The sequence below is a fragment of the Bubalus kerabau genome, chromosome 5, assembly GCF_029407905.1.
Source record: "Bubalus kerabau isolate K-KA32 ecotype Philippines breed swamp buffalo chromosome 5, PCC_UOA_SB_1v2, whole genome shotgun sequence".
Taxonomy (NCBI): Eukaryota; Metazoa; Chordata; class Mammalia; order Artiodactyla; family Bovidae; genus Bubalus; species Bubalus kerabau.
Genome location: NC_073628.1, coordinates 4884354 through 4909009, shown reverse-complemented (window position 1 = coordinate 4909009; position 24656 = coordinate 4884354). Strand labels below are relative to the sequence as shown.

At 50.6% G+C, this 24656-nt stretch overlaps 1 protein-coding gene across 1 annotated transcript in view; it reads right to left on the bottom strand.

The window, feature by feature from the left end:
- CPT1A (carnitine palmitoyltransferase 1A) overlaps positions 1-24656 on the bottom strand; it is a 60952-nt gene that overhangs the window by 22209 nt on the left and 14087 nt on the right. Inside the window, exons 2-10 of the mRNA XM_055580589.1 lie at positions 20108-20261; positions 17158-17297; positions 12123-12294; positions 9527-9628; positions 8430-8567; positions 7111-7188; positions 5287-5394; positions 3432-3519; positions 2478-2673 (exon numbers count right to left, since the gene is read on the bottom strand). Of these exons, the coding sequence (XP_055436564.1) occupies positions 2478-2673; positions 3432-3519; positions 5287-5394; positions 7111-7188; positions 8430-8567; positions 9527-9628; positions 12123-12294; positions 17158-17297; positions 20108-20248 (1163 nt within the window). The 5' untranslated portion in view covers positions 20249-20261. The remainder of the gene's footprint in view (positions 1-2477; positions 2674-3431; positions 3520-5286; positions 5395-7110; positions 7189-8429; positions 8568-9526; positions 9629-12122; positions 12295-17157; positions 17298-20107; positions 20262-24656) is intronic.

The window sequence follows — 24656 nt, the reverse complement described above, 5'->3', positions numbered from 1 at the left end:
GAGGGCAGGGGTCTCGCCTTCTCCTTGTACCTGCTCCAGGGACGTCGCAGGCGGGGAAGTTCATCCATAAATGCCGAGTGAAGGACAAGAGGGCAGATGGGCCCGGAGCTTTGCCGTCCGGGGCAGCAGAGCCCCAGCCAGGCAGGAGCCTTCCTCGTGGCCTTCTGACCCTCTCCATGCGACCACCCCTCAGAAACCACAGCGAGGGCCAAGAGCATGGCCCTGGTGCCGGGACCAGCTCAAGTTCACAGACCCCGACACCACTGTCCCATCTTCCAGATGAGGAAACCGAGGCACAGGCAGGAGGTCACAGCGCCTTCGTGGTGGGTCGGGACTGCTACCCAGGCCAGCTGGTCCCGTGTCCACATGCCCATGCTACAAACAGCCACACGACAGCCCCGTGATGAGGGGCGCCCCTCGGAGCCGAATTCAGGGATTCTTTTCCATCCTGCCCCACGTGGGGTGCATGGAGCTGATGGGACACCCAATTCCCCAGAGGCGCCCCAGCTGTGGCCTCCCCAGATAGCTCCTGGGCCCCTTCACTCAGGCCCCCCACCCCGCTACCCTTCCAGGCCAGGGCCATCTGTCTCTGTCTCCCGCCCTCTTCTCCCCACCAAGTGCTCAACCCAGACCCCCAGGGGTGCCAAAAAGCCCAGAAACACAACAGGTCCCATCGCAGGCCCAGCTCCAACCACTGTTCTTGACACCTGGGGACAATGGTGACCGCGAGAATCGCTGGTACGTGCGCAGCACCTAGGTAAGTGAGGCGGGGCATAGTCCTCATGGGGGATGCATAGTCCTCATGGGGGATGCCCCCGCGATGACTATGTTGCTCACTGAGTCTGCACCCTGCCCCTCTCTGCCTCACTGGCCACCCCCAGTGATGCTCGGTCAGCACTCGGGACCCAAGGTTCTTCCCCAGGACGCGTCCCCTCTGTTCCAGCCGAGCCCTTGCCCCCCAGCAACGGCCATGCCCTCCAGCTTCTTGGACTGAGCCTCCTCTTTACTAACACTGCCCATGTCCAGCGTCGGAAGCCCCCGGACCAGAATATAAGTCTGGGGCTTCCCAGGTGGCACTAGCAGAAAAGAGCCTGCCTGCCAATGCAGGAGACGTAAGAGACCGTGGGTTCGATCCCTGGGTGGGGAAGATCCCCTGGAGGAGGGCAGGGTGAACCACTCTAGTCTTCTTGCCTGGAGAATCCCACGGACAGAGGAGCCTGGCGGGCTACAGTCCGTGGGGTCGCACATGGGACACAACTGAGAGACTGAGCGTGCCCGCAGGTCACTCCAGAAGGTCACTCACTCCAGGCTAATGTGGTCCCTTTATCAGCGCCTGGTCACAGAATCAAGCCCAAATGTGGCTGGGTACACGGGCCCCACTCCACAGCTCCCAGCATCTTCTCCCCAGACATCTCTGCTGCCCGTTGGTCATCCCGGCTCACCACCGCCCTCTGCGTGCCCTCGCCTGGGTCTCTTCCTCTTCTCTGCAGGACAGTCACTCACCATCTTGCTCCCAGCACAACCCTAAGAGCAGCCACACTGCCGGCCCCAGGGTTCCTCATCAGGGACCACACTGCCCCAGCAGCCCTGGGCAAAGCCTGAAGACAGACTTGCTTCTCCCCCAAGTGCTCCCCTCCCCCATCCCAAACAGAGTAGCTCAGCCCCAGAGGTATCAGAGCCCAGGCTGTACAGGCCAGGCCCTCGAGCTTTAACCCTGACATGGAGGCCTTGGCTAAACTTGTCTGTTTCCTAAGTCCAGCATGCCCAAGGGCTTCCCTGCTGGCTCAGCGTTCACCTGAGAATTCATCTGCCAATGCAGGGGACAAGGTTCGATCCCTGGCCTGGGAAGATTCCACATGACGCGGGGCAACTAAGCCCGTGTGCCAACTACTGAGCCTGTGCTCTAGAGCCTGGGAACCGCATCAGCTGAGCCCGGGTGCCCTAGAATCTGTGCTCTGCAACAAACCAAGTCAAAGCAATGCGAAGGACGCACACTGAGAGCAGCCTCCGCTCTCGGAAACCAGAGAAAGCCCTCGTGCGGCAACAAAGACCCAGCAGAGCCAGACTAAGTAACATTATTTAAAACAAAACAACAACCAAAAACATGCCGCAGCCCCCATGACAACGCCTACTTCCTTCCTTCAGTCATGCGTCCTGAGATCCACGCACACGCACACCTGCCTGTCACACAGACGGCCAAGGGGACCTGGGGACAAAGCCGAGCCCAGCGCGGCAGGCCAGGGACCCGCCTCCCCACCAGGGGGGACCCTGGTGAGGAGAGGACCCTGAGCCCCCGAAACACGACAGCATCTCAGAGGGGCCACACACCTGTCTGCTCCCCTGGTGAGGACAGAACCCCGAGACCCCCCCACAGCCCCCAGCATCTCGGAAGGGCCACACACCTGTTTGCCTCCCTGGTGAGGAGAGAACCCTGAGACCCCCCGACAGCCCCCCAGCGTCTTGGAGGGGCCGCACACCTGTCCGCCGCCGTAAGCGCCGCCAGCTTGGCCTCCCCGGGCTGCGGCTCCGATGGGTCCTCCAGGATCCGCTGCACCTGCTGCTCGATCTCCCGGGGCCTCAGCAGCCGGCCGTCGTGGTAGAGCCAGACCTTGAAGTAGCGGCCCCGGTGGAAGACGACAATGTGTTTGCTGTCCCTCAGGTGCTGGATGGTGTCTGCAGGGGAAGGGTGGGGGGGTGCGGCGGGGGCAGGCATCCAGGGGCACGTGGTTAGAGGAGGAGAGAACACACCCTCGACGGCACCACCTCCTGTCCCTGCGTCACTCGGCTCCGCTCAGAGTCCACTTCCCACAAGCTTGCAGAGGGCTTGGAGCTCTGGGCTGGGGCAGGCCTGGGCGCTGGCTCCGCTTGGCCACCCCCTGGACGTGTCACCCGGGCCAAAGGGCCGACGGGGGGCGGTCCTAAGTGCTACCGGTCTGTCCCCTTGCATTTTTGAGGGCGTCCCGGCTGGAACAGACGAGGCACCCCCTACACTGGGCAGTAAGGAAGGCAGGGGTCAGGGGTCCTAGGTCAGGCTACTGGGCCACAAATCTGGCTCCCCCTGAAGACAATAAACTTCCTTGGTGGTCCAGTGGTTAGGAATATGCGCTTTCACTGCAGGGGACATGGGTTCAATTCCGGTCGGGGAACTAAGATCCCTCATGCCGCACCATGCGGCCAAAAAAAAAATTCCTAACCCAATCTGGAAAAACTACTGTAAGACATCCTTCAACTGAAGAGAAACTGAGTCAGTTAAATTAACTGTCCAGGCCTGAGAAAGACAAAGGCAGTTCAACAGAAGGAAGGTTCTTGAGCCTGAAATCTCTGAAATCTTAGGAGAGGCCAGGAGCCACTGGTGTGGTCTTCTCTGATGTCTCCTGAGCACAAGGATGGGAAGTTCTGATTTCCAAAGGAGCCCTGAGTGGGCTACCCACCTGTCTCCTCTCCCGGGATCCGAGAAGTATTAAACATGCGCTCCCACTGGGCGGAGCAGAGCGGAATCGTAGACCCCAAAAGAAGAATCTGTAACAGAAATATGTCTCAAACAAAAATTTAAGGAGCAAATTAAGTCCACACATTTAAATGCTGGATTTGTTTTCTGGGCCCATAGCATGGCTGGACCTAATCTCCAAACTCGTTAAGAACGGGGGTTCCCTGGGATACCATGCACCCTGGGGTTTGTTGAAACAGACCAGAGCACAGAACCCTGCATCTTATTCTTAAATAACACGTCCTCAGTAGGCTCCATACTTCCACCGCAGGGAGCACGTTTTCAACCCCTAGTTTCGGAACTGAGATGAGATCCCGAGTGCTGCGTAGTGTAGTTAAAAGAAAGAAAGAAAGATGCTGACACTTAAGTCAAAGGAGTAGTTCAAAAAAAAAAAAAAAAAAGGCCTCAAGACTTCCTTGCTGGTCTAGTGGTTAAGAATCTGCCTGTCAGTGCAGGGGACACAGGTTCGACCCCTGGTCTGGGAAGATCCCACGTGCCACAGAGAAACAACTGAGTCCGCGTGCGGCATCTCCCGAAGCCCGTAGGCCCTAGAGCCTGTGATCTGCAACAAGAAAAGCCTCTGTAATATGAGAAGCCCGCTCACAGCAACCAAGAGTAGCCCTGGCTCACCACATCTAGAGAAAGTCCCTGTGCGGCAACGAAGACTCAGCATGGTCAAAAATATAAATAAAAAAATAAACAAAAGAATTTTTGTAAAGGCCTGACATCTATATTATGTCCTTCACAAGCAAGAGAGGGTTTCCTCAAAGGACAAATTACAGAACTAAAGTGCATCAGACATATATCCATTTAGGACACTACAGGAGAGAATTAAATCTCAAAATAATTATGTTGAATGAAAGAGGTCAAAACAAAAAAGTAAAAAGTGAACGGGGATTCCCTGGTGGTCCAGTGGTTAAGAATCCATCTTTCAATGCAAGGGATATGGGTTGGATCCCTGGTCAGGGAACTAAGACCCAGACGCCGCAACTAGAGGGTCTGTGCTCTGCAACTGAATATCCTGTATGTCGCAACAAGGATCCTGCATGCCGCAAATGAGACCCGACACAGCCAAATAAAACTGGTTGGTTTAGTCGCTCAGTCGTGTCTGACTCTTTGCGACCCCACGGATTGGAGCCCGCCAGGTTCCTCTGCCCATGGGATTCTCCAGGCAAGAATACTGGAGTGGGTTGCCATTTCCTTCTCCAGGGGATCTTCCCAAACCCAGGGATTGAACCCGGGTCTCCTACACTGCAGGTGGATTCTTTACCGACTGAACCACCAGGGAAGCCCCGAAATACCAAAGTTTAAAAAAAAAAAACAAGCAAGCAAAAGCTGTAAGAATCCATTTACAGAAAACGCAATCTAATCTAGAGTGACAGAAAGCAGATCAGGGTGAAGGTGGGGAGCAGAGACGGACACAGAGGCACACAGAGGAACCCAGGGTGGGCCGGTGGGCAGGGGTCTCACTCACTTAACTGTGATGGTTTCACATGTACAGAGATACATATCGAAATGTCAGAACTTATTACAGTGGGTGCTTTGAAGGTGTGTTGTACATCAATTACACCTGGATAAAGCTGTTCTAAAGAATTTTTTAAAAAGCAGTCTGGGACTTCCCCGATGGTCCAGTGGTTAAGAACCCACGTTGCAGTGGAGGTTGTGTGGGTTCCATCCCTGCTCAGGGAACCAAGATCCCACGTGTCATGGAGCAGCTAAGCCATAAGCCACCACAAAGACCTGAACAGCCAAATAAAAACGTTTTTTTCTTTTAAGAAAAAAGCACTTTGCGTGCATACCGGTTTGATTTCCTCCCGGTCCAGTTTGCGTCTGTAAAGCAGGATGGCATGGATCCCGTTGCCAGCTCTTGCTGCCTGGATGTGAGTCGGTTTGATATACAGCAAGTCCTGACACAAAACACACAGCATTAGGGGGAATGTTCACGGAAAGACAGCGAACTTCAATACACAGCGAATGTATTCCTCCTACACATATGTTCACGACACCTGCTCTGCTGTTTCAAGCTTCCAAGCAATTGTCGGGCTATGAAAGGTAAGAGTATATTTTAAAATTAAATGGTAAATAAATATAATTCAAGTCTAAAAAAAGATAACAGTACTACATCCTAAAAAGATAACAGTACTACATCCTAAATATCCTCATATAATGCATAAAAAGGAAAGTGGAAATTAAAAACAGCAATTAGATAATTAGGACGTTTTCTGAGTGAGAAGTAACCAAAGGTTAAAATAATCTTTTATATAGAGTAGTGCTGGCAAATTTTTAGAAACACATTTCTAAGTGTTTATATTTTTCAAGTCCAAGGGTCGCTTGTCTGTCTCAACGATACTTTGAGAGAAATTATATGTGTGGGGTTGCACCCCGATTACGTGGGAAATAGACACCAAAGTCTTTGGGAACAAAAGGGGACCAGATGGGCACTTTACTCTAAAAAGTATTTTTCTGGGCCATGTCAACAGTTTTTCTCTAAGTCTGACCTTGTTTCCAAAGGACAAGAACAATTATTTTTAAAGAAAAGAAATTTTAAAGGAGAAAAACAGAAAAAGCAAACAGTAAGACAGATATAAGTGAAGTGAAGTTGCTCAGTCGTGTCTCTTTGCGACCCCATGGACTGTAGCCTACCAGGCTCCTCTGTCCATGGGATTTTCCAGGCAAGAGGACTGGAGTGGGTTGCCATTTCCTTCTCCAGGGGGTCTTCCTGACTCAGGGATTGAACCCAGGTCTCACGCATTGCAGGTAGATGCTTTACCCTCTGAGCCACCAGGGAAGATCTAAGATAGATATAAGGAGAAGGCAAAAAATATAAAAGAAAGCAAAGAGGAGAAAGAAGGGGAAAGACATATTCAGCAGCAATTTAAGGCCAGTTATCAGACACTGGTGGTGGTTAGCTGCTCCCTTACGTCTGACGCCTTTGCAACCCCATGGACAATAGCCCTTCAGGCTCCTCTTTCCACAGATTTCCCAGGCAAGAATACTGGAGTGGGTTGCCATGCCCTCCTACAAGGGATCTTCCTGACCCAGGGATCAAACACACATCTCCTGCATTGCAGGCTGATTCTTCACCTGCTGAGTCATCAGGGAACCCCAAGGAGATGCTTCTAACAAAATAGTGGGGTTTGCTCTCCAGACCACCCATGTCTCAAAAGGCAAGAAAGACCAAAGAGACGTGAAAATAACAGGGTGGGACCCACGTCACCCCAGGGCCCAGAAGGACAAGCTCAGTATGTGGACGAGCTCTCAGCTGACCAACAGGTCAGGAGCGGGCAGGGATGTGGGCCTTCAGCATTACTCAGGCTCAGTTAGGAAAACAGAGGGAAAGGTTTGCTGCATGAGTAGTCCCGATCGCCACGAGACCATTTCTGCAATCCAAATTCCTCTGCAGCAGCTTGGTGGGCACCCTTGAATGTCACTGGAAATACAAAAGGACCTCCACGGGGCCCTCTGCTGTGGACGGCAGGTCCTGGGCTCCCTGACGGGGGTGTGAGGCCTTGGGTGAGGGAAGCAAGGCCAGGGGAGGCCCAGCGCATCCCCAGGCAGCCCGCGGGGCTGGGCCGGGCCACCTGGGGCCTGGTCACCAGACGCCACGGGCCTGCGGGACTCACCATCGCGAAGTAGTTGCTGTTCACCATCAGTGGCCCTCGTCCTCGGAGGTAGATGTATTCCTCCCACCAGTCGCTCACCTGTCAGGTGCAAGCAGGAGAGAGCAAGGACAGGCTTAACCAGGCTGCCCGGGACGGGGGTGGGCGCATTTACAGCATTTCTCTCTCTCTCGGGGCCAAGTCAGCCCCAGTGAGGCTGAATGCAAAACAGCGGGCACCGGAAGATGGCTTTATTCAAGTCAAGACTCAGCTACAGGGTACATCACCTTCATTTCATAGAAGGTTTAAAAAATAAAAACACCAAATGGGAAAGAAATGATCAGTGTCTGGCTGCTCTAACATTTCATAACAGTGAACACCACCAGTAACTGTCCACAGACTGCCTCTCCCCTTCTGCTCCCACAGCTTCCACTCTGCGTGGAGCCACCCCGGGGCCATGTGTCCTGTCTTCCCAGCATCCCTCAGGAGGCCAGCAGTCTCGTCCTAACCACACCCACAGCCTTCGGGACCCAAGGACCACCATCCTTCCACTTTGTGTGGAAGATTCTTACGGTGCCCACCTAAGAATCTAAGTACCTGTGAAAACTTTCACAGGCTCAAAACACCCATGTCACCAGTGCAGGATCAAACCCCGACGTGACTTGCCCCACCCACCCTGGACTCCGACTGCTCTCTCCAGTCAAGACTTGCCCCATGGCCGTGCCCCTGGTGTGCCCCACCCACCAGTTCTGTCTGGGTCACACCTTCTCTTCCACCCTGCTGTTCAGTCACTAAGTCACATCCGACTCTTTGTGACCCCATGGACTGCAACCCGCCAGGCTTCCCTGTCCTCCACTATCTCCTACAGCTTGCTCAAACTCATGTCCATTGAGTCGGTGATGCCATCCAACCATCTCATCCTGTCACCCACCCCCTTCTTCTCCTGCCTTCAATTTTGCCCAACATCAGTCTTTTCCAATGAATCGGCTCTTTGCATCAAGTGGCCAAAGTATTAGAGTGTCAGCTTCAGCATCAGTCCTTCCAATGGATATTCAGGGCTGACTTCCTTTAGGATTGACTGGCTTGATCTCCTTGCTGTCCAAGGGACGCTCAAGAGTCTTCTCTAGCACCACAATTCGAAAGCATCAATTCTTCAGAGCTCAGCCTTCTTTATGGTCCATGTCTTCCACACTAGCTGTTCCTCAAATCTCAACTCCTCTGCCTGTTCATCCACCACTTGTCTCCTTCCACTTGCCATATGTAGGGAAGCTCAGCTGGCTCAGGAACAAATTATATTCCTACACAAAATTTCACCAAGAAAAACAGCATGTTTGTATACTCACGTAATTGGTAGCCCACCAGGATTTCAGCTTCAAATACCACTGCAATCTCGGCCCCAGATTGACAGCAAAATCTTGCGCCAGAGCCGTCATCCGTGTAAAGTCTCCCTCCTTCATAAGAGGCTTCACAGATTCCAAGTACTGGGGTTAAGGGAAAAAACATAAGCCCAGCTAAAATAGAAGGTTTCTTTCCTTATGCCTTAGAAAAAGGCTAGTCTTCACTCAAGTTAGCTAACTTCAATACTAAAGGACATTTTACATCAGGGATAACTCCACAATTAAACTTTTGGGGGGACATAATCAGTGGTCCAGCCGCTAAGGCTCCAAGCTCCCAGTGCCAGGGGCCTGGGTTCAATCCCTCGTCAGGGAACTGGGTCTCACATACTGCAACTAAGAGTTCGCATGCTACAACTATAAGACCCTGCATGCTGAAATTAAGACCTGAAGCAGCCAAATTAATTAATTAATTATATTTTAAAAAGACAAACTTCTTTGTCCTTTTACTGGCATGCACGCGCCTCAGATCTTGAATCAGCACAAAATCACAAAGTGGACTCTAGACTGACAAGATCAAGATTTGGTCAACAATGAGCTTTTAATGTGTGGGGTTTTTTCCTCCATCATCTGGTCCTTCATAAGAGCTCTGTTCTCACCTAGGCTATGAAGGTGCCAATGAGATGGGTGGGGAGGCTCTGAGAGCCTAGGGTGGTACTAAAGGCTGGTGCTTAGGACCCTAGGACAGGAAAGAGGAGCCGGAAAAATGACAGGGACGGGGAAGGTCACATCACCAGGCTGAAGCCAGGCCACCAGTTCAGAATTTCCAGGGCCCCCACTTTGATTCGCTCTGGTCCTTGCAGGTAGGAGGAGGCAGGTAGCAGTTCATGGCACTCAACAGAGTCCACAGTGTATTTTTTGGCTGCACCAGGGGGCATGAGGGATCTTAGTTCCCCGAGCAGGGATACAACCCAAACCCCTTGTGGTGGAAACTCGGGGTCTTAACCACTGGACCACCAGGGAAGTCTCATCAAGTCATAAGCCTTGATCGCAAAGATGCTGGTGTTCAGAGCAGGTGATCCAGAGGGAGCGTGAAGTTGACCTACCCTGTTGACGGTGTCCTGGACAGCTGGGACAGGCAGGCGCGGCAGAGATGTCTGGAAGCTGTACAACATGGGTTTTCGGCCTGAGAAGATCTTGACCATAAACTAACAAAAGAGAACAAAGGTACGGTCTGAAAGACGAGATTGTGTTAAAGGCCCAAAATCAGTTTTTCAGTGTATATGACTCGCCAACTGTTGACTGATTCTCCACTGCAGTTCATCTCCTTCAGTCCATTTTCTGCCCCAACCCCCGCAGGCCTCAGCAAACAGCAAACCCCAAATAAAACCCAGGGCGAATGAAGCCCTGTGTCTGAGACACATTCTGCCCTGTCCAGGAGGTGCCATTCCCTGGCCACCCTGACACGGGGTCTGATTGCACTTCTGCACAAGGGGATTAAGTTCCATGTGCCTACTTCTGCAAGGCCCTCGGTTTCCAGATTGGCACCAGGGGCTGGGTGAGGGGCTTGGACCCAGAAGCAAACTCGGGAGAAGCAGTGGGACCCTCTGGTCACTGACAAGTCTGGTGAAGGGCACACACTTGCCCCTGCTTTAGTCTGGAATGATCTAAACATGGTCTAGTAATTGGTCGCCTCACACTGACCTGACTTCAGAGAACTTCTGGGGCTCATGGCAGCAGTGGGGTGGGGGGGAGTGCTGTGATTCTTGATGCTGAAGAGCAGGTGGGACTCAACTGGACACCAACTATGAAGGCCACCCTGGGGCAGGTCATTTCTCTTGCTTAATAAAGTGTGGACACCACCTCAGCATCTCTCCTGGGAGTTAAATTCTATTTCTCTGGAAATCAGAAGTCTTACATGCAAGCAACAGCAGGAAGTCTGTTTGGGAAAGAGGAAAGGTGTGGTGTGGTGGGCTACAGCATGGGGATGCCCCCCTTTCAGAAGGAGCCCCAGGGGGCAGCATTCAACGACAGGTGGAGGTATCTCCGGGTGAGATCAGGACAAACATCCATCCATGCATTAGTCCAGTGACTGCTGGACCAAGGACCAAGGTGAGCTGGTGGAACTACTAAAAGCTAAGGGTGAGTCAGGGTGTCCTGGTTTCAGCTAGGGAAACCACTTATTGCCCGAGTTAGTCAGGCTACAAAGAAGGAGATGGAAGGTACTTTTGTTTAATGGGTGACCGAGATGACAAACCCAGTGGACATCAACACCAGATATTCAGGACACACTCATTAAAGGAAAAGAGTCCCCAGCCCAAGCTCATGAGTCACAGTGGGTCAGACTTCTCTGGCAATTACAGGGCGACACTCAAGTCACCAAGGGGACTGTATAGCACAGGGAACTCTACGCAATACTCTGTAGTGACCTACTTGGGAACAGAACCTAAAAAAAGAGTAGATATATGGATATGCACAGGCTTTCCAGATGGCTCAGTGGGTAAAGAATACACCTGCAATGCAGGAGATGAAGGTTCAATCCCTGGGTGGGGAAGATCCCCTGGAGGGGGAAATGGCAACCCACTCTAGTAACTATTCTTGTCTGGAGAACACCATGGACAGAGGAACCTGGTGGGCTATGGTTCATAGAGTTGCAAGGAGTTGGACATGACTGAAATGACTGAGTGCGCGCGCGCGCACACACACACACACGTATGCATAACTGATTCACTTTGCTACACGCCTGAAACTAACACAACAGTGTAAATCAACTAGACTTCAATAAAAATTAATTTTAAAAAAGTCACCAAGGGGCAAAGGTCCAGTGAGGGCCCTTCTTGCAGAAGAGAAAGTCTCCCACACCAGACAGCAGGCTGAGTGGGTGAACAAGACTCAGAAGGACATATCCTGGGTGGTCTCAGGGGTCCGTGGAAACACAGCAGCAGCAAGGAGGGAGGGGGGCTGCCAGGGGCTGGAGGACGGGGGTGGGGATTGTAAATCTAGTTGGCTTACACTGCTGTGTTAGTGTCACGTGTGTAAAACAGTGAATCAGTTATGTGTATACACGTGTGGGTACGTCCCTTAAAAGGGACAAGGTTTCAGTTACAAGACGTAACTATGTTCTATTTGGTTGGGCGTTTTTTTGCTTTTCTTTCTCTGTCTTCCTTTTCTGGCCATACCACTGGTCATGTGGGGTCTCAGTTCCTGACAAGGGAGAGAACCCCCTGCAGTGGAAGTGTAGAGTCTCAACCACCGGGCTTTTCAGGGAAGTCCTGAAAAATGTATGTGCTGGACACTGGGCCTGGAACAAACAATCCTGCGTCAGACCTTACAAATTTGCTAAGAGGGCGAATATTAGGTTAAATGCTCTTACGTTCAAAGGCAAAAGGCATGGGTGGGGCCCAGGTTTCAGGGAGGGCAGGGTGGGTATATTAGTAACTTTGGCAGAGATGAGGGTTTCACAAGTATATATTTATCTCCAAACACATCAAGCTATGAAACAGCCACGGCTTTGAGGGATGTCAGGCAGTTAAGAATCATCTACCAGGGAGCTCCCCGGCAGTCCAGCGGTTAAGACATGGGCTTTTCACTGCCATGGACTCAGGTTCGACCCCTGGTTGGGAACTAAGGTCCTACAAGCCTTGAGGCACGGCAGAAAGAAACAAGACCCTCCCCACCAGCTGCGTGCTGGGGCAGCATTACCATCCAGATCTTGGTGGTGCGGCTCAACCTGCCGTGCTGGGTGAACATCCAGCCGTGGTAGGACAGCAGCACCTTCAGGGAGTAACGCATGGTGACGATGAGGGCCACCCAGAGCCCCGTGCCGAAGATGACGCCGCTCACCACCTTCTTGGTCTGGCTGGACATGCAGCCACTGCCGAGACAAGACCAGACAAGCCGCGGGTTCATCAGCGAAGGAAGCCACGGGCCCTGGCACCGAGAGATGCCACGTGTTCCCAGGCGGGGCGGCCTCCTGGGGCCACAGCGGAGGCCACGGACCCCAGGCCTGATCAGAGAGAGGGGGCCACCCGCGTTAACCTGATTCTCCCAAGACTCAGCCATCTTTCTTCTGGATGTGAGATGAACCAGCCCCATCTGCTTTGCTGGTCTTCGAAACAAACCCAGGCTAACGGGCATAATCAGGGAAAACAGACAGCTTCCTCCAGGTCCAGGCAGGATGAGAAGGTCACGGGTGAGGCACTGGCTGGCTCACAAGGGGAGCTACGCCCCAGACTGACGACTGACCTGCGTTCTCCTCGGCTGGGAGCCGGCTGCAATTCTCTGCCTTCCATTCCTGCTACTCAAGATGTTTTTCCCTTAAACATACCTTTGCATTTCATCATGACTCATAAGGAATGCAGGTCACTTGACAAAACTATTACTTCAACTGTTTATATCAAAAGAGCTTGGTTTTGATCTATGTAGGGACATTTATCATGAATACATGTAGAAACTGATGCTGTTAAATGATCACTTAAAAACCTAGAAAGTATTTTCATTTGCTAGGGAAAGTGATATAGATAGGAAAGTGATCTGATAAAGATGTGACTTAAAAAATGAGAAGAAATGCAGCTACTCATACACCCTTGTGGGCTGTAGTTTCAGTTGTTTTGAAAAACCACAAAATATTCACAAAATAAAAATAATTTAAATAGCAAATGTTGGTGAGGATATGGAGAAAAAAGGGAACATTTATGCACTGTTGGTGGGAATTAAACTGATGCAGTCACTATGGAAAACAATACGAGATTCCTCAAAAAAATTAAGAATAGAACTACCATATGAGCCAACAATTTCACTTTTGAGTATTTATCTGAAGGAAACAAAATCACTCCATGTTCCACTACAGTATTATTTACAACAGACAAGACATGGAAACTTAAGTGTCCATGGACAAATGGATGGATAAAGAAGAGATGGTATTAATATCGATTGATACAATGGAATATTATTCAGCTAAAAAAAGAATAAATGCTGCCATTTGTGACAACATGGATGGGCCTTAAGGACATTATACCAAGTGAAATAAGTCAGACAAGGAAAGACAAACACCAGATGATATCATTCACATGTGGAATTTGAAATATGACACAAATGAACTTTTTTTAATGAAACAGAAACAGACAAAGAAAACTAATATATATATACACACATTCCTGAATCATTTTGCTGTACAGCAGAAACTAAGACAACATTGAAATATTAACTATACTTCAATTTAAAAAAAAGTTAAAAAAAGAAAGACATATACTGTATGGATGGTCTCACACGTGAAATCTAAAAAAAAATTTTTTTTAAAAATTTGTAACTATATTGGGTGATGGATGTTAACAAAACTTGTGGTCATCATTTTGCAGAATACATATAACAAATCATTATGTTGTACACCTAAGAACTGATGTTTTCAAACTGTGGTGCTGGAGAAGACTCTTGAGAGTCCCTTGGACTTCAAGGAGATCAAAGCAGTCAATCCTAAAGGAGATCAGTCCTGAATATTCATTGGAAGGACTGATGCTGAAGCCAAAGCTCCAATGCTTTGGCCACCTGATGTGAAGAGCCGACTCATTAGAAAAGACCCTGATGCTGGGAAAGACGGAAGGCCAGAAGAGAAGGGGGCGGCAGAGAATGAGATGGTTGGATGGCATCAATGACTCAGTAGACATGAGTTTGAGCAAACTCTGGGAAACAATGAAGGACAGGGAAGCCTGGACATGACCGAGCAACTGAACAGCAATGAAAAATGATGCATTTGGCATTAGGCACTCCAACTGAAAGCATTAGCAAAAAAAGCTTTCTGTTATATGTTATGCCCCTTCTAAGGCTGCAGGGGATGGCCTACCCAGAGGTCGGGGGGAGGCCGTGACTTCAGGGTGTTGGGGATCCTCTCCAGCAAGAATGTGCAGAACAGCCCTTGACCCTTGACCCTGGGAGCTGCCGGCCTGTAAACCTGGTCTTTCTAAATCTGGGCCAAGGATGGCCCAGTTTACTGCAATTGGTTTAGAGGGATGAAGAAACAAATCTTATAAAGACTCAGATTAGAAAGGGCTTTAAATAGCCGACACTTCTAAATATAATCCACTGTAAAGAGACGGCCCGCGGTCCAGAATAAATTAAAACGTATGTTAAACCCAAGCCGGCAGGGATGCAGAGATGAGCTGTCTATAGTGGGACAGGCCTGTGACTCTCCGGAAAGAGAGGGCAGAGACATGGGCAAGGTGATGAGAGAGAGACGGAGTCCCCTGCTTAGGGACCCTGTCGGGACTCCTGGCACCCCAGGCAGACCAAGAAGTCTGGCAGGTGCGAAGCGCGGGTTCCCCGGGGATGGGTTTGTACCCAGGGCCTCGCAGATGCTGACAGAGGTGTGAGCTGGGGTTCAGAGGCAGCTGGGGGCTACGCGTGACTCAGCGCGTCGCACTGGCTGCCAAGCACCCCGGGGCCTGGTGAACAAGGAGCAGCGTCGGCAGCAAGGGGCACCGGCCCAGACAAAGGAAGATTGAGACCTTTCCGTGAAAAGTGCTTAATCCTTTCTTGACTGTGATCAGAATCAAACTCGGTCCTGAGCCGTGAGCTTTCTTTTATGTTGCGTTTTGCCACTTTATTTTCCTGTCCTTTTCTGAAGGCAATATTGAAATCCAAACAACCAACTTAGTAAAGGGCCCAGAAATTCATCTGTTTATCTTGGGCCAACCCCAACATTGCAGCTACAGCCCAGAGACCCGGTGGACACACCTGGGCTACAATCTGTCCCCCACCTTCCTCACAAAACTCCTGGCCCCAAAAGCAAAGCTCAGGAATTCCCTGTTGGTCCAGTGGTCAACGCTCTGCCCTTCCACTGCAGGGGGTGCAGGTTCGATCCCAGGTCGGGAAACTAAGATCCCACCTGCTCGGAGGCAAGGTCAAACAATGAAGAAAATTTAAAAAAAAAAAAAAAAAGCAAAGCCCAGACGTGGCACAAGGACTTGCAGATTATCATTTCTCCAGTCACAGACCTAAAATGTTCACCGATATAAACAAGCAACATGTGAACAGGATCAAAGGTCTCGCGTGGGACAAGCCACAGCCAAGGTGGAGCCACTAGACCGTTTCAACCAGAAAAGAGAAACCGGTATCCCACGGGCATTCTCTTGCAGTCCAGTCATTAGGACTCAGTACTTTCACTGCTGAGAGCCTGGGCTCCGTCCCTGGTTGGGGAACTAAGATCCCACAAGCCTTATGGCACGGCCAAAAGAATAAAAATGCGCCTTTCAGAGCTGCAATCACAAACAGTGTAGTGGAGAAGGGGTGGGGTAGGCTTAGCCCCATGCGGGTCCCATCACTGGGCCCCCCAAACGCCAAGGCAGAGGTGCTGTTCCTGCCTTTGTCTGGCAGGAAGGTTCGACGGGGAGATTCAGGGCCTGCTGAGGGGGGCACAGGGGTCCGAGGTGCTGCACAGAGTTGGGTCTGGAGCCCAACTCCCCACTTCATCTCCGTGACTCTAGCAGGAATCCACATCTTTTTTTCTCAGTATTTACTTGTGAATTTGTTTGGCTGCACAGGTCTTAGTTGCGGCAATCGGGATCTTCGATCTTTGCTGTGGCCTGCAGGGTCTTTTGGAGAAGGCAATGGCACCCCACTCCAGTACTCTTGCCTGGAAAATCCCATGGATGGAGGAGCCTGGTAGGCTGCAGTCCATGGGGTCGCTGAGTCGGACACGACTGAGGAACTTCACTTTCCTTTTCACTTTCATGCATTGGAGAAGGAAATGGCAACCCACTTCAGTGTCCTTGCCCGGAGAATCCCAGGGAGGGCGGAGCCTGGTAGGCTGCCGTCTATGGGGTCGCACAGAATTGGACACGACTGACGTGGGATCTTTACTTGTGGCATGTGAACACCTAGTTGTGACATGCAGAATCTAGTTCCCTGACCAGGAATTGAACCTGGGCCCCCTGCATTGAGTCTTAGCCACTGGACCCCGAGGGAAATCCCAGGAGTCTACAAGCTTGAGCGTTTCCTCACTTTACATCAGACAGCCCAGTGAGAGAGGTCACTGCAGCGCAGGGGCCGCCGGGCAGAAGATGATTGCGGGAGCCAGGGTCACCCCCAGGACCGGAGGGAAGAAAGGACATCAGAGGGGCTCCACAAAGACCCTCGAGGGCATGGCCAGCATTCCCGCACGAGACCCCAGGCGCCACACACCTTGAAGGAAAAGTATCAATCAAAGGCTTCTCCAGGCCACATCTCACGATATTTAAAAAAAAAAAAAAAGCCTATTTTCAAGCTCTTAGAAAACTACAGTCACTAGGATAAAGTGTTGGGGGTCCCCCCTGAGATTCTAAGTCACTCAGACAAGGAGCTGAGTGGCTGAATTCTCCCCAGAACCCCCCACAGCAGCCAGCTCTCGGAGTCCTAGAACTCCAGGATGGCCCTGTGTACAAGGAAGACACCATGTCCAGAAGCAGTGCCTTGGACAAAATTCATTTTGAGGGCCCCCTGGCCAGGCTAAGTGGGCTGGCAGGCACCCCGGGACAGAGGCTGCTCTTCACACCTCTGGGCTTCAGAGAAAGAGTGACAAGGGACCCCAAACTCCCCAGGGGACCTCCCCAGGACATGGGGAGAAAGCTGTCGTGAGAATCATAGCAAAAGCCTCAAAGAGAATATCCAGAACAGACCGTCCTGACATTTGAAAAGACAGAAAAACAGCAGCCACAAAAAAGGAAGTCATTCCCTAGACCCTCTGAGATTTGAGAGGCTTACTCACGTCGTGTCCAGGGTCCGACTGATCCTGGCGATTATTCCCAAAGAGGGGTCGATCTTGGCGTACATGGTCGACATAACGCCCACAACCACGATGAGCCAACTGGAGGGACTCGCTGGGTACACGCCAGTGATGATGCCATTCTAGAAACAGACAGGAGTGCCATGAGAAGTGCCCCAAGAATATTGGAGTGGGTGGCTATTCCCTTTGCCAGGGGATCATCCCGACCCAGGGATCAAAACTGGGTCTCCTGCATTGGCAGGCAGAGTCTTTACCACTGAGCTACCAAGGAAGCACATGAGTCAAAAACTTCTCTAAAACCATCTCCCTGGAGAGTGACCCCAGGACATTAGAATCACCCTAAGTTAGAAGCCTTAAGTAAACATACGGATTCCTTAGCTCCCCTGAGACGGACTCAGGAACGCTGGCCACCTTGCCCACCATGGTGTCCTCTCCCCAACCCGCTGCATCCAGGATGCCCTGAGACCCTCGCTCTCAGATCACCCCTCTTGCTGCTCCTGAATCAGACACTGCTTAACCGGAGGTATTAATATCTATAGGAGACCTCACTCCATGGCCAGAATCTCCCGTAAGATGCTTCAGCCAAAGCCCCGCAGCAGCCCCTTAAAAAAAAAAATGTAGCAGGGAAGAAGGGTTAGGAAGAAATAAGACCTCCAAATCAGCAAAATGTTGATAGTTGTGAAAATGAGCGATGTGACTTTATTATAGCTGTGTGCCTTTATTATTTTCTTTAGTTTTGTGTATGTTTCAAGACTTACAATTAAAAAAAAAATTCATACTGAAGTCATGTTAATAAGAGATTGATTTGACCAAGACAACGGATTAAAAAAATTTTCAAAGCTTTACTGAATTCTCTTAGGAGAGACTACCATGTTATTCTCATTATCGAGAGGTATGGAAGATTTTAAACAAAGCAGCGGCAGGTGAGGGGCGGGGGCAGGGAGGGGGAGCTTTCTGGTGTTCTCCGAAGTTCTCTGAAATGTTCTTATAAAATAAACAGACACATTAAATGATAATGGGGGAAAGAAGGTTCTAGATAAACGGCCTCCACTCACCACACTCCCTACCCTGCAGAAGCTCTGCCAGCCTTGGCCCCACCCCCACCCCTGCCCCTAGGTGCCCTAGGAAACCACATGGTTAGGGAGGTACAAGGAGGCTCCCGACAAGGTCAGGAGCGCAGAGGGCACTTCTCTCTGCAGGTGGCGCCCTCCTCCACTTTGAGTGGGTCACAGCAGCTGGGGCCTCAGGCAAAAGACGTACCTGATGCAAACAACTGACTCATTTGAAAAGACCCTGATGCTGGGAAAGACTGAAGGCAGGAGGAGAAGGGGACGACAGACGATGAGATGGTTGGATGGCATCACCGACTCAATGGACATGAGTTTGAGCAAGCTCCGGGAGTTGGCGATGGACAGGGAGGCCTGGCGTGCTGCAGTCCATGGGGTTGCAAAGAGTCAGACACGACCAGGCGACTGAACTGAACTGAACTGAACTGAACCTGGGCCCCACGACCCTCCAATAGAGCCAAGGGACACCTGTCCAGCCAGGCCAGGTCTCCCTGGTCATTGCTCGCACCCACTCCAGCTCCCCGGCCTTTCTCAACAGCCCTCCTCTGAGCTGCCCTCTGAAAGGAAAACTGGACAACAAACCCAGTTTTGTTGGGGAATGGGGAGCGGACACTTTTGATACACTTTCAACTTGCTTGGATTTTTTAAAACATGCATTTGTCCTTCTGTGACTTTCATTTTTTAGGAGAAGGAGGGATCTATTATTACTGGCAGTGAGAAAAGAGAACTTTGGGGACTTTTCCCAGCACTTATCTCCCGGAACAGCAAAACTGAGGAAGTTTCAAGCGAAGAGTACATGCATGTTCACCACTGCTGTGATTTTTAAAATAAAATGAATTAAAAACAAGACACATCGGACTTCCCCAGCCATCCAATGGTTAAGACTTAGCCTTCCAATGCAGTAGGTGCGGGGTTTCATCCCTGGTCAGGGAATTAAGATCCCCCAGATGCCGCCAGCCAAAAACCCAAAGACATAAAACAGAAGCAATGTTGTAACAAATTATTTCAATAAAGACTTTTAAAAAATGTCACTCTGCTGGCCTATATGGGAAAACAATCTTAAAAGGAGTGGATATTTGTATGTGTGTAACTGACTCACTTTGCTATACACCTGAAATGAACACAACACTATAAATCAACTATATTCCAGTAAAATTAAAAAAAAACAAGACACGTGGTTAAAAACAGTGAATAAATGTCCACTCTTGCCGGTAAACAGAACTGAGAACTTTGCATTTGCTCAGCCGCTCAGTTGTGTCATGTCCAACTCTTTGCGACCCCATGGACGGGAGCCTGCCAGGCTCCTCTATCTATGGGATTTTCCAGACCGGAATCCCGGAGTGGGGAGCCAATTCCCTTCTCCAGGGGATCTTCCAGACACAGGAAACGAACCCGCGTCTCCTGCACTGGCAGGCAGACTCTCTCCCACTGAGCCACCTCGGAAGCCCGAGTCTGCCTTTACATGCATCTTTTTCCGTGGTGGACTATTTCATCAGTGACATATTTGTTAAATAAACTCTCAGTGGTTTCACACGGATGAACAACAATCCTTTTCCTGTGAAGTGTTGAGAGGCCCAGACTCAGAGCTAGAGACATTTATTCTCCTTCTACCCCAAAGGTCGCTTACCCTCTCTAAACCCCAATTTCCTCGTCTGCCCAAAGGGTCCCAATTCACCCCGTCTGCCTTACAGAATTTCTCCAGGAATTCAGTGAGCCAATCCATATAAAATTGTCTCATAGGCCTTAAGGACCAGGAAACATACATAAGGTGCCAATTATCACGGACACACTGAAACTTCAACAGAGCCTGGAGTTCTCAAATAGGAAAGCGAATACGGTACAGATTGAAGCAAGTATCTGGAAACCTTGAATCTGATGAACTTCTTCTTCCAGGAATGAAGTCCAGACAGATAGATCTGCCTGAGGGCCTCATGGCTCATCCGGAGGTCAATCCCATCTGGAGTGACTGTGAACTGGAAGGCCACGGCTTGATGGGCCTCCGCCATGGTCAGCGAGCTCCTGCAACGACAAGGGCGAACAGAGCATGGTGAGTGTTGACCAGACGTCAGAAAACCCCTTGCTGTTGTTGCTCTTTAGTCGCTAAGTCGCATCTGACTCTTTGCGACCCTAAGGACTGTGGCCTGCCTGCCTCCTCTGTCCACAGGATTTCCCAGGCAAGAATACTGGAGTGGGTTGCCATTTCCTTCTATAGGGCATCTTCCCAACTGAGGGATAGAAATGGTACCTCTTGCATTGGCAGGTGGGTTCTTTAACGATGAGCCACTGGGGAAGCCCCTATATAGACGTGTGATCCATTCTGAATTTGACCGTTTCCTCCCATTTGATAAACTGAATGTTACTCATGAACACACCTGGTTGCCCTCCCTGCTCCAGCGGGATACAGACAACCCATCGCTGCCTCTGCCTGGAAGCGCTGGGTGGTCAGCAGACTCCAGGAGCTGGAAACCCTCACCCCCAGGCCCCTGGCCATCCCACCAACCCTGCCTCCAGGCAACAGGCAGCCGGAGCCTCACCCAACTGGAATCCCGAATCCCAGGGCGGTTTAGCAACTTGCTGTGCCAGGGCAAATCCCATCCCTACCCACTAGGCAGCCTGGAGGCTGGCACAGAAAGTCCTCAAACACATCCATAACAGCCCTGATCCTTATCTCAGGTGGGAACCAGGGTCAACACCACACACCTTGGCTACGCGGTAGCCACTCCACAAACCACTTCAGGTTCCAGAAGACTCCGGGAAAACCCAATGCACAGAACCCTGGGGCAGGGGGGCGGGCCTCCCTCCCGGAAACTTGGGAAATCAGACAGCTGCTACACTCATCCCCTGAAGGTTTGGCCCTCACGGCTGGTTTCCAGCCTCTGCTAGGCCAGCGCATTTCATTTTCTTGCTGTAAATATTTGTCTCCTTTCACCTTCTTCCTTGACCAACTCCTGACTCACCTCTTCCCTCTTAGCTTCCCCGACATCAGCCCTCCGCCAGTCTGCTCAAAGTGCCTGATGGCACCACCTCCTCCTAAACCCTGTGCCAACAAGCACACCTGCACACAAAGGAGCTAAAAGTCCATCAGTTCAGTGCAGTCGCTCAGCTGTGTCCCATTCTTTGTGACCCCATCAACTGCAGCACACCAGGCTTCCCTGTCCATCACCAACTCCCAGAGCTTCCTCAAACTCGTGTTCATTGAGTCAGTGATGCCAACGTTCGTAGTAAACCAGAATAAAACCCCAGAACTGTAAGTGTGTGTATCCCTGCTGCTGCTGCTGCGTCACTTCAGTCGTGTCTGACTCTGTGCGACCCCATAGATGGCAGCCCACCAGGCTCCCCCGTCCCTGGGATTCTCCAGGCAAGAACACTGGAGTGGGTTGCCATTTCCTTCTCCAATGCATGAAAGTGAAAAGTGAAAGTGAAGTCGCTCAGTTGTATCTGACTCGTAGCAACCCCATGGACTGCAGCACCCCAGGCTTCCCTCTCCTTCAGTATCTCCCTGGAGTTTACTCAAATTCATGTCCATTGAGTCAGTGATGCTATCTACCATTTCATCCTCTGCCCCTCCCTTCTCATTCTGCCTTCAATCTTTCCCAGCATCAGGGTCTTTTCCAATTGAGCTGGCTCTTTGCATCAGGTGGCCAAAGTATTGGAGTTTCAACTTCAGCAACAGTCCTTCCATGAATATTCAGGACTGATTTCCTTTAGGATGGACTGGTTTGATCTCCTTGTAGTCCAAAGGACTCTCAAGAGTCTTCTCCAAAACCACAGTTCAAAACCACCAACTCTTTGGTGCTCAGCCTTCTTTGTGGTCTAATCCTTACATTGGTACATGACTGGAAAAACCACAGCTCTGACTATACAGACCTTTGTTGGCAAAGTGATGTCTCTGCTTTTTAATACACTGTCTACATTTGTCATAGTCTTTCTTCCAAGGAGCAAGCATCTTTTAATTTCATGGCTGCAGTCACTGTCCGCAGTGATTTTGGAGCCCAAGAAAATGAAATCTGTCACTGTTTCCATTTTCTTCCCATCTATTTGCCATGAAGTGATGGGACTGAATGCCATGATCTTAGTTTTTTGAATGTTGAGTTTTAAGCCAGCTTTTTCACTCTTCTCTTTCACTTTTATCAAGAGGCTCTTTAGTTTCTCTTCACTTTCTGCTATTAGGGTGGTGTTATCTGCATATCTGAGGTTATTGATATTACTCTCAAAATCTTGATTCTAGCTTGTGCTTCATTCAGCCTGGCATTTAGAATGAGTTATTCTGCACAGAAGTTAAATAAGCAGGGTGACAATATACAGCCTTGTCATACTCCTTTCCCAGTTCTGAACCAGTTTCTTGTTTTGTGTCTCATTCTAACCGATGTTTCTTAGCCTATATACAAGTTTCTCAGGAGGCAGGTAAGGTGGTCTGGGATTTCCATCTCTTTAAGAATTTTCCAGTTTGTTGTGATCCACACAATCAAAGGCTTTACTGTAGTCCATGAAGCAGAAGTAGATGTTTTTCTGGAATTCCCTTGCTTTTTCTTCAGGAAATCAGAACAAGTGATCCCGGCTGTCACTCACTTGTCCGTTCAACAAGGCTCACCCCACAGCTCAGACGGGGGGGCAGGAAGAAGCGGGAGTGACAGAGAGGACCTCCCAAGTGACACGGAAGCCCAGGGGAAGGATTGGACAGAGGGCGAGATTTTCAGGATCGAAGGCAGACCTGTGAAAGGGCCGGAGGTGCAGGCTGGCTGGGGTCAGGGCAGGGCTGAATTCAGAGAGGAAGGCCCAGAGGCAGCCGGGTTTCACAATTAGGGCCATGATTCGGGGGTGTCAGTTCCTGTGTCTGTTCCAAAGAAGACACGGGTATGTATGCCAAGTTGCTCAGCCGTGTCTGACTCTTTGCAATCCCATGGACTGTAGCCCGCCAGGTTCCTCTGTCCAAGAGATTCTCCAGGCAAGAATACCGGAGTAGGTTGCTGGGGCCTCCTCCAGGGAATCTTCCCCACCCAAGGATCAAACCCAGGGTCTGTGCACGTCTGCCTGCTTTGGCAAGCAGGGGTCTTCATCACTAGCGCCACCTGGGAAGCCCAAAGAAGACCACTCTGGCTGCTATATGGAGAGCAGGTGGACTGGGCGGGGCAGTGAAACCAGTAAGAAGCTGGGGCAGGTTTCCAAGGAGAGCATGGCCCACAGTGGGAATGGCAGGAGGGCCCCCTGCAGACAGGGCTCAGAGGCACCCTGGGGCTGGAGCCTGGATTGTGTGGGCTCCACCAGCCTCCCCAGCACAGAAGAGCCACAGAGCAGGGTGGGCGAGGTGGGGACTAGGAGTGGAACATTCGCCCGGGGGCAGTGGACGGTGGGGGGCGGGTGGGGGGGGAACCCAGGCGGGGACATCAGGGCCAAGGGAGAGGCTGGGATGGGCAGCCGAGAGCTCTGCTTGGATGATCTTGAAAGAAAAGGGCAAGTCAGTAAAACTGCATCCAGGCACGTAACCTTAGCCTGGTGCCACCTGCCTAGCATTCAAGGATATTTACACGTGGGAATTTCCCGGCAGTCCAGTGGTTAGGACTCTGGGCTTTCACTGCCGAGGGTTCAGTCCCTGGTTGAGGAACTAAGATCCCACAAGCCACATGGCACAGCTGGAAAAAACAAAACGTGACCCTTTGCGTACTGTTTACCTGGCATGGAGCAAACATCCACAGCCCGGCCAGTTTTGAAGACATAAATCTCATTTTTGAAAGCACCAAGATCTCTAAGCAAAAGCTTGCTACAAGCCAGTTTAAACAGTTCAAGAGGGCACTCCAACCAACAGCTCGAATCTGTTTCTCAAAAAGTTACCCAAGGGGGCTCGAAGATTCTTCCAGAGCCTGAAGGTTAACTCAGCCCCTCCCCCCATCAAAGCCTTAGGGTGAACACAAGTCTTAAAAGAGATAAGAATTCTACATGGCATGCATCACAGCAACAATTGTGGCTGGCTACCCTTTCAGTGACTTATCGGATCTTTCGAGGGCTTTACACAGAACAGGAAGGGATTACTAAAGGCAGTAGATTAAATATAGTGTCGAGTGTTTGTAGCCAATTCTCCCCAAAGGTGCATGCCCAGCGTGTGCTCGTGGATCTAACCCCCTCTAGACAGGGGCAGACTGAGTGTATTTGCAGCCTCCTTTTCTGAAGTCGGTGGCCTTAGCAGAAGTCTCTGAAAACAGATAACTAATAAGGACTTAATGGGGGCTTCCCTGGTGGTCCAGTAGCTGACTCCACACTCCCGATGCCGGTGGCCCAGGTTCAAAGAACTGCAACTAAGAGTTTGCACGACTGCAATTAAGACCCAGCGCAGCCAGATAAATAGATGAATAAAAATACTTTTTATAGAAAGACCTGCTGTATAGTACAGGAGACTTTACTCAATACTCTGTTATAATG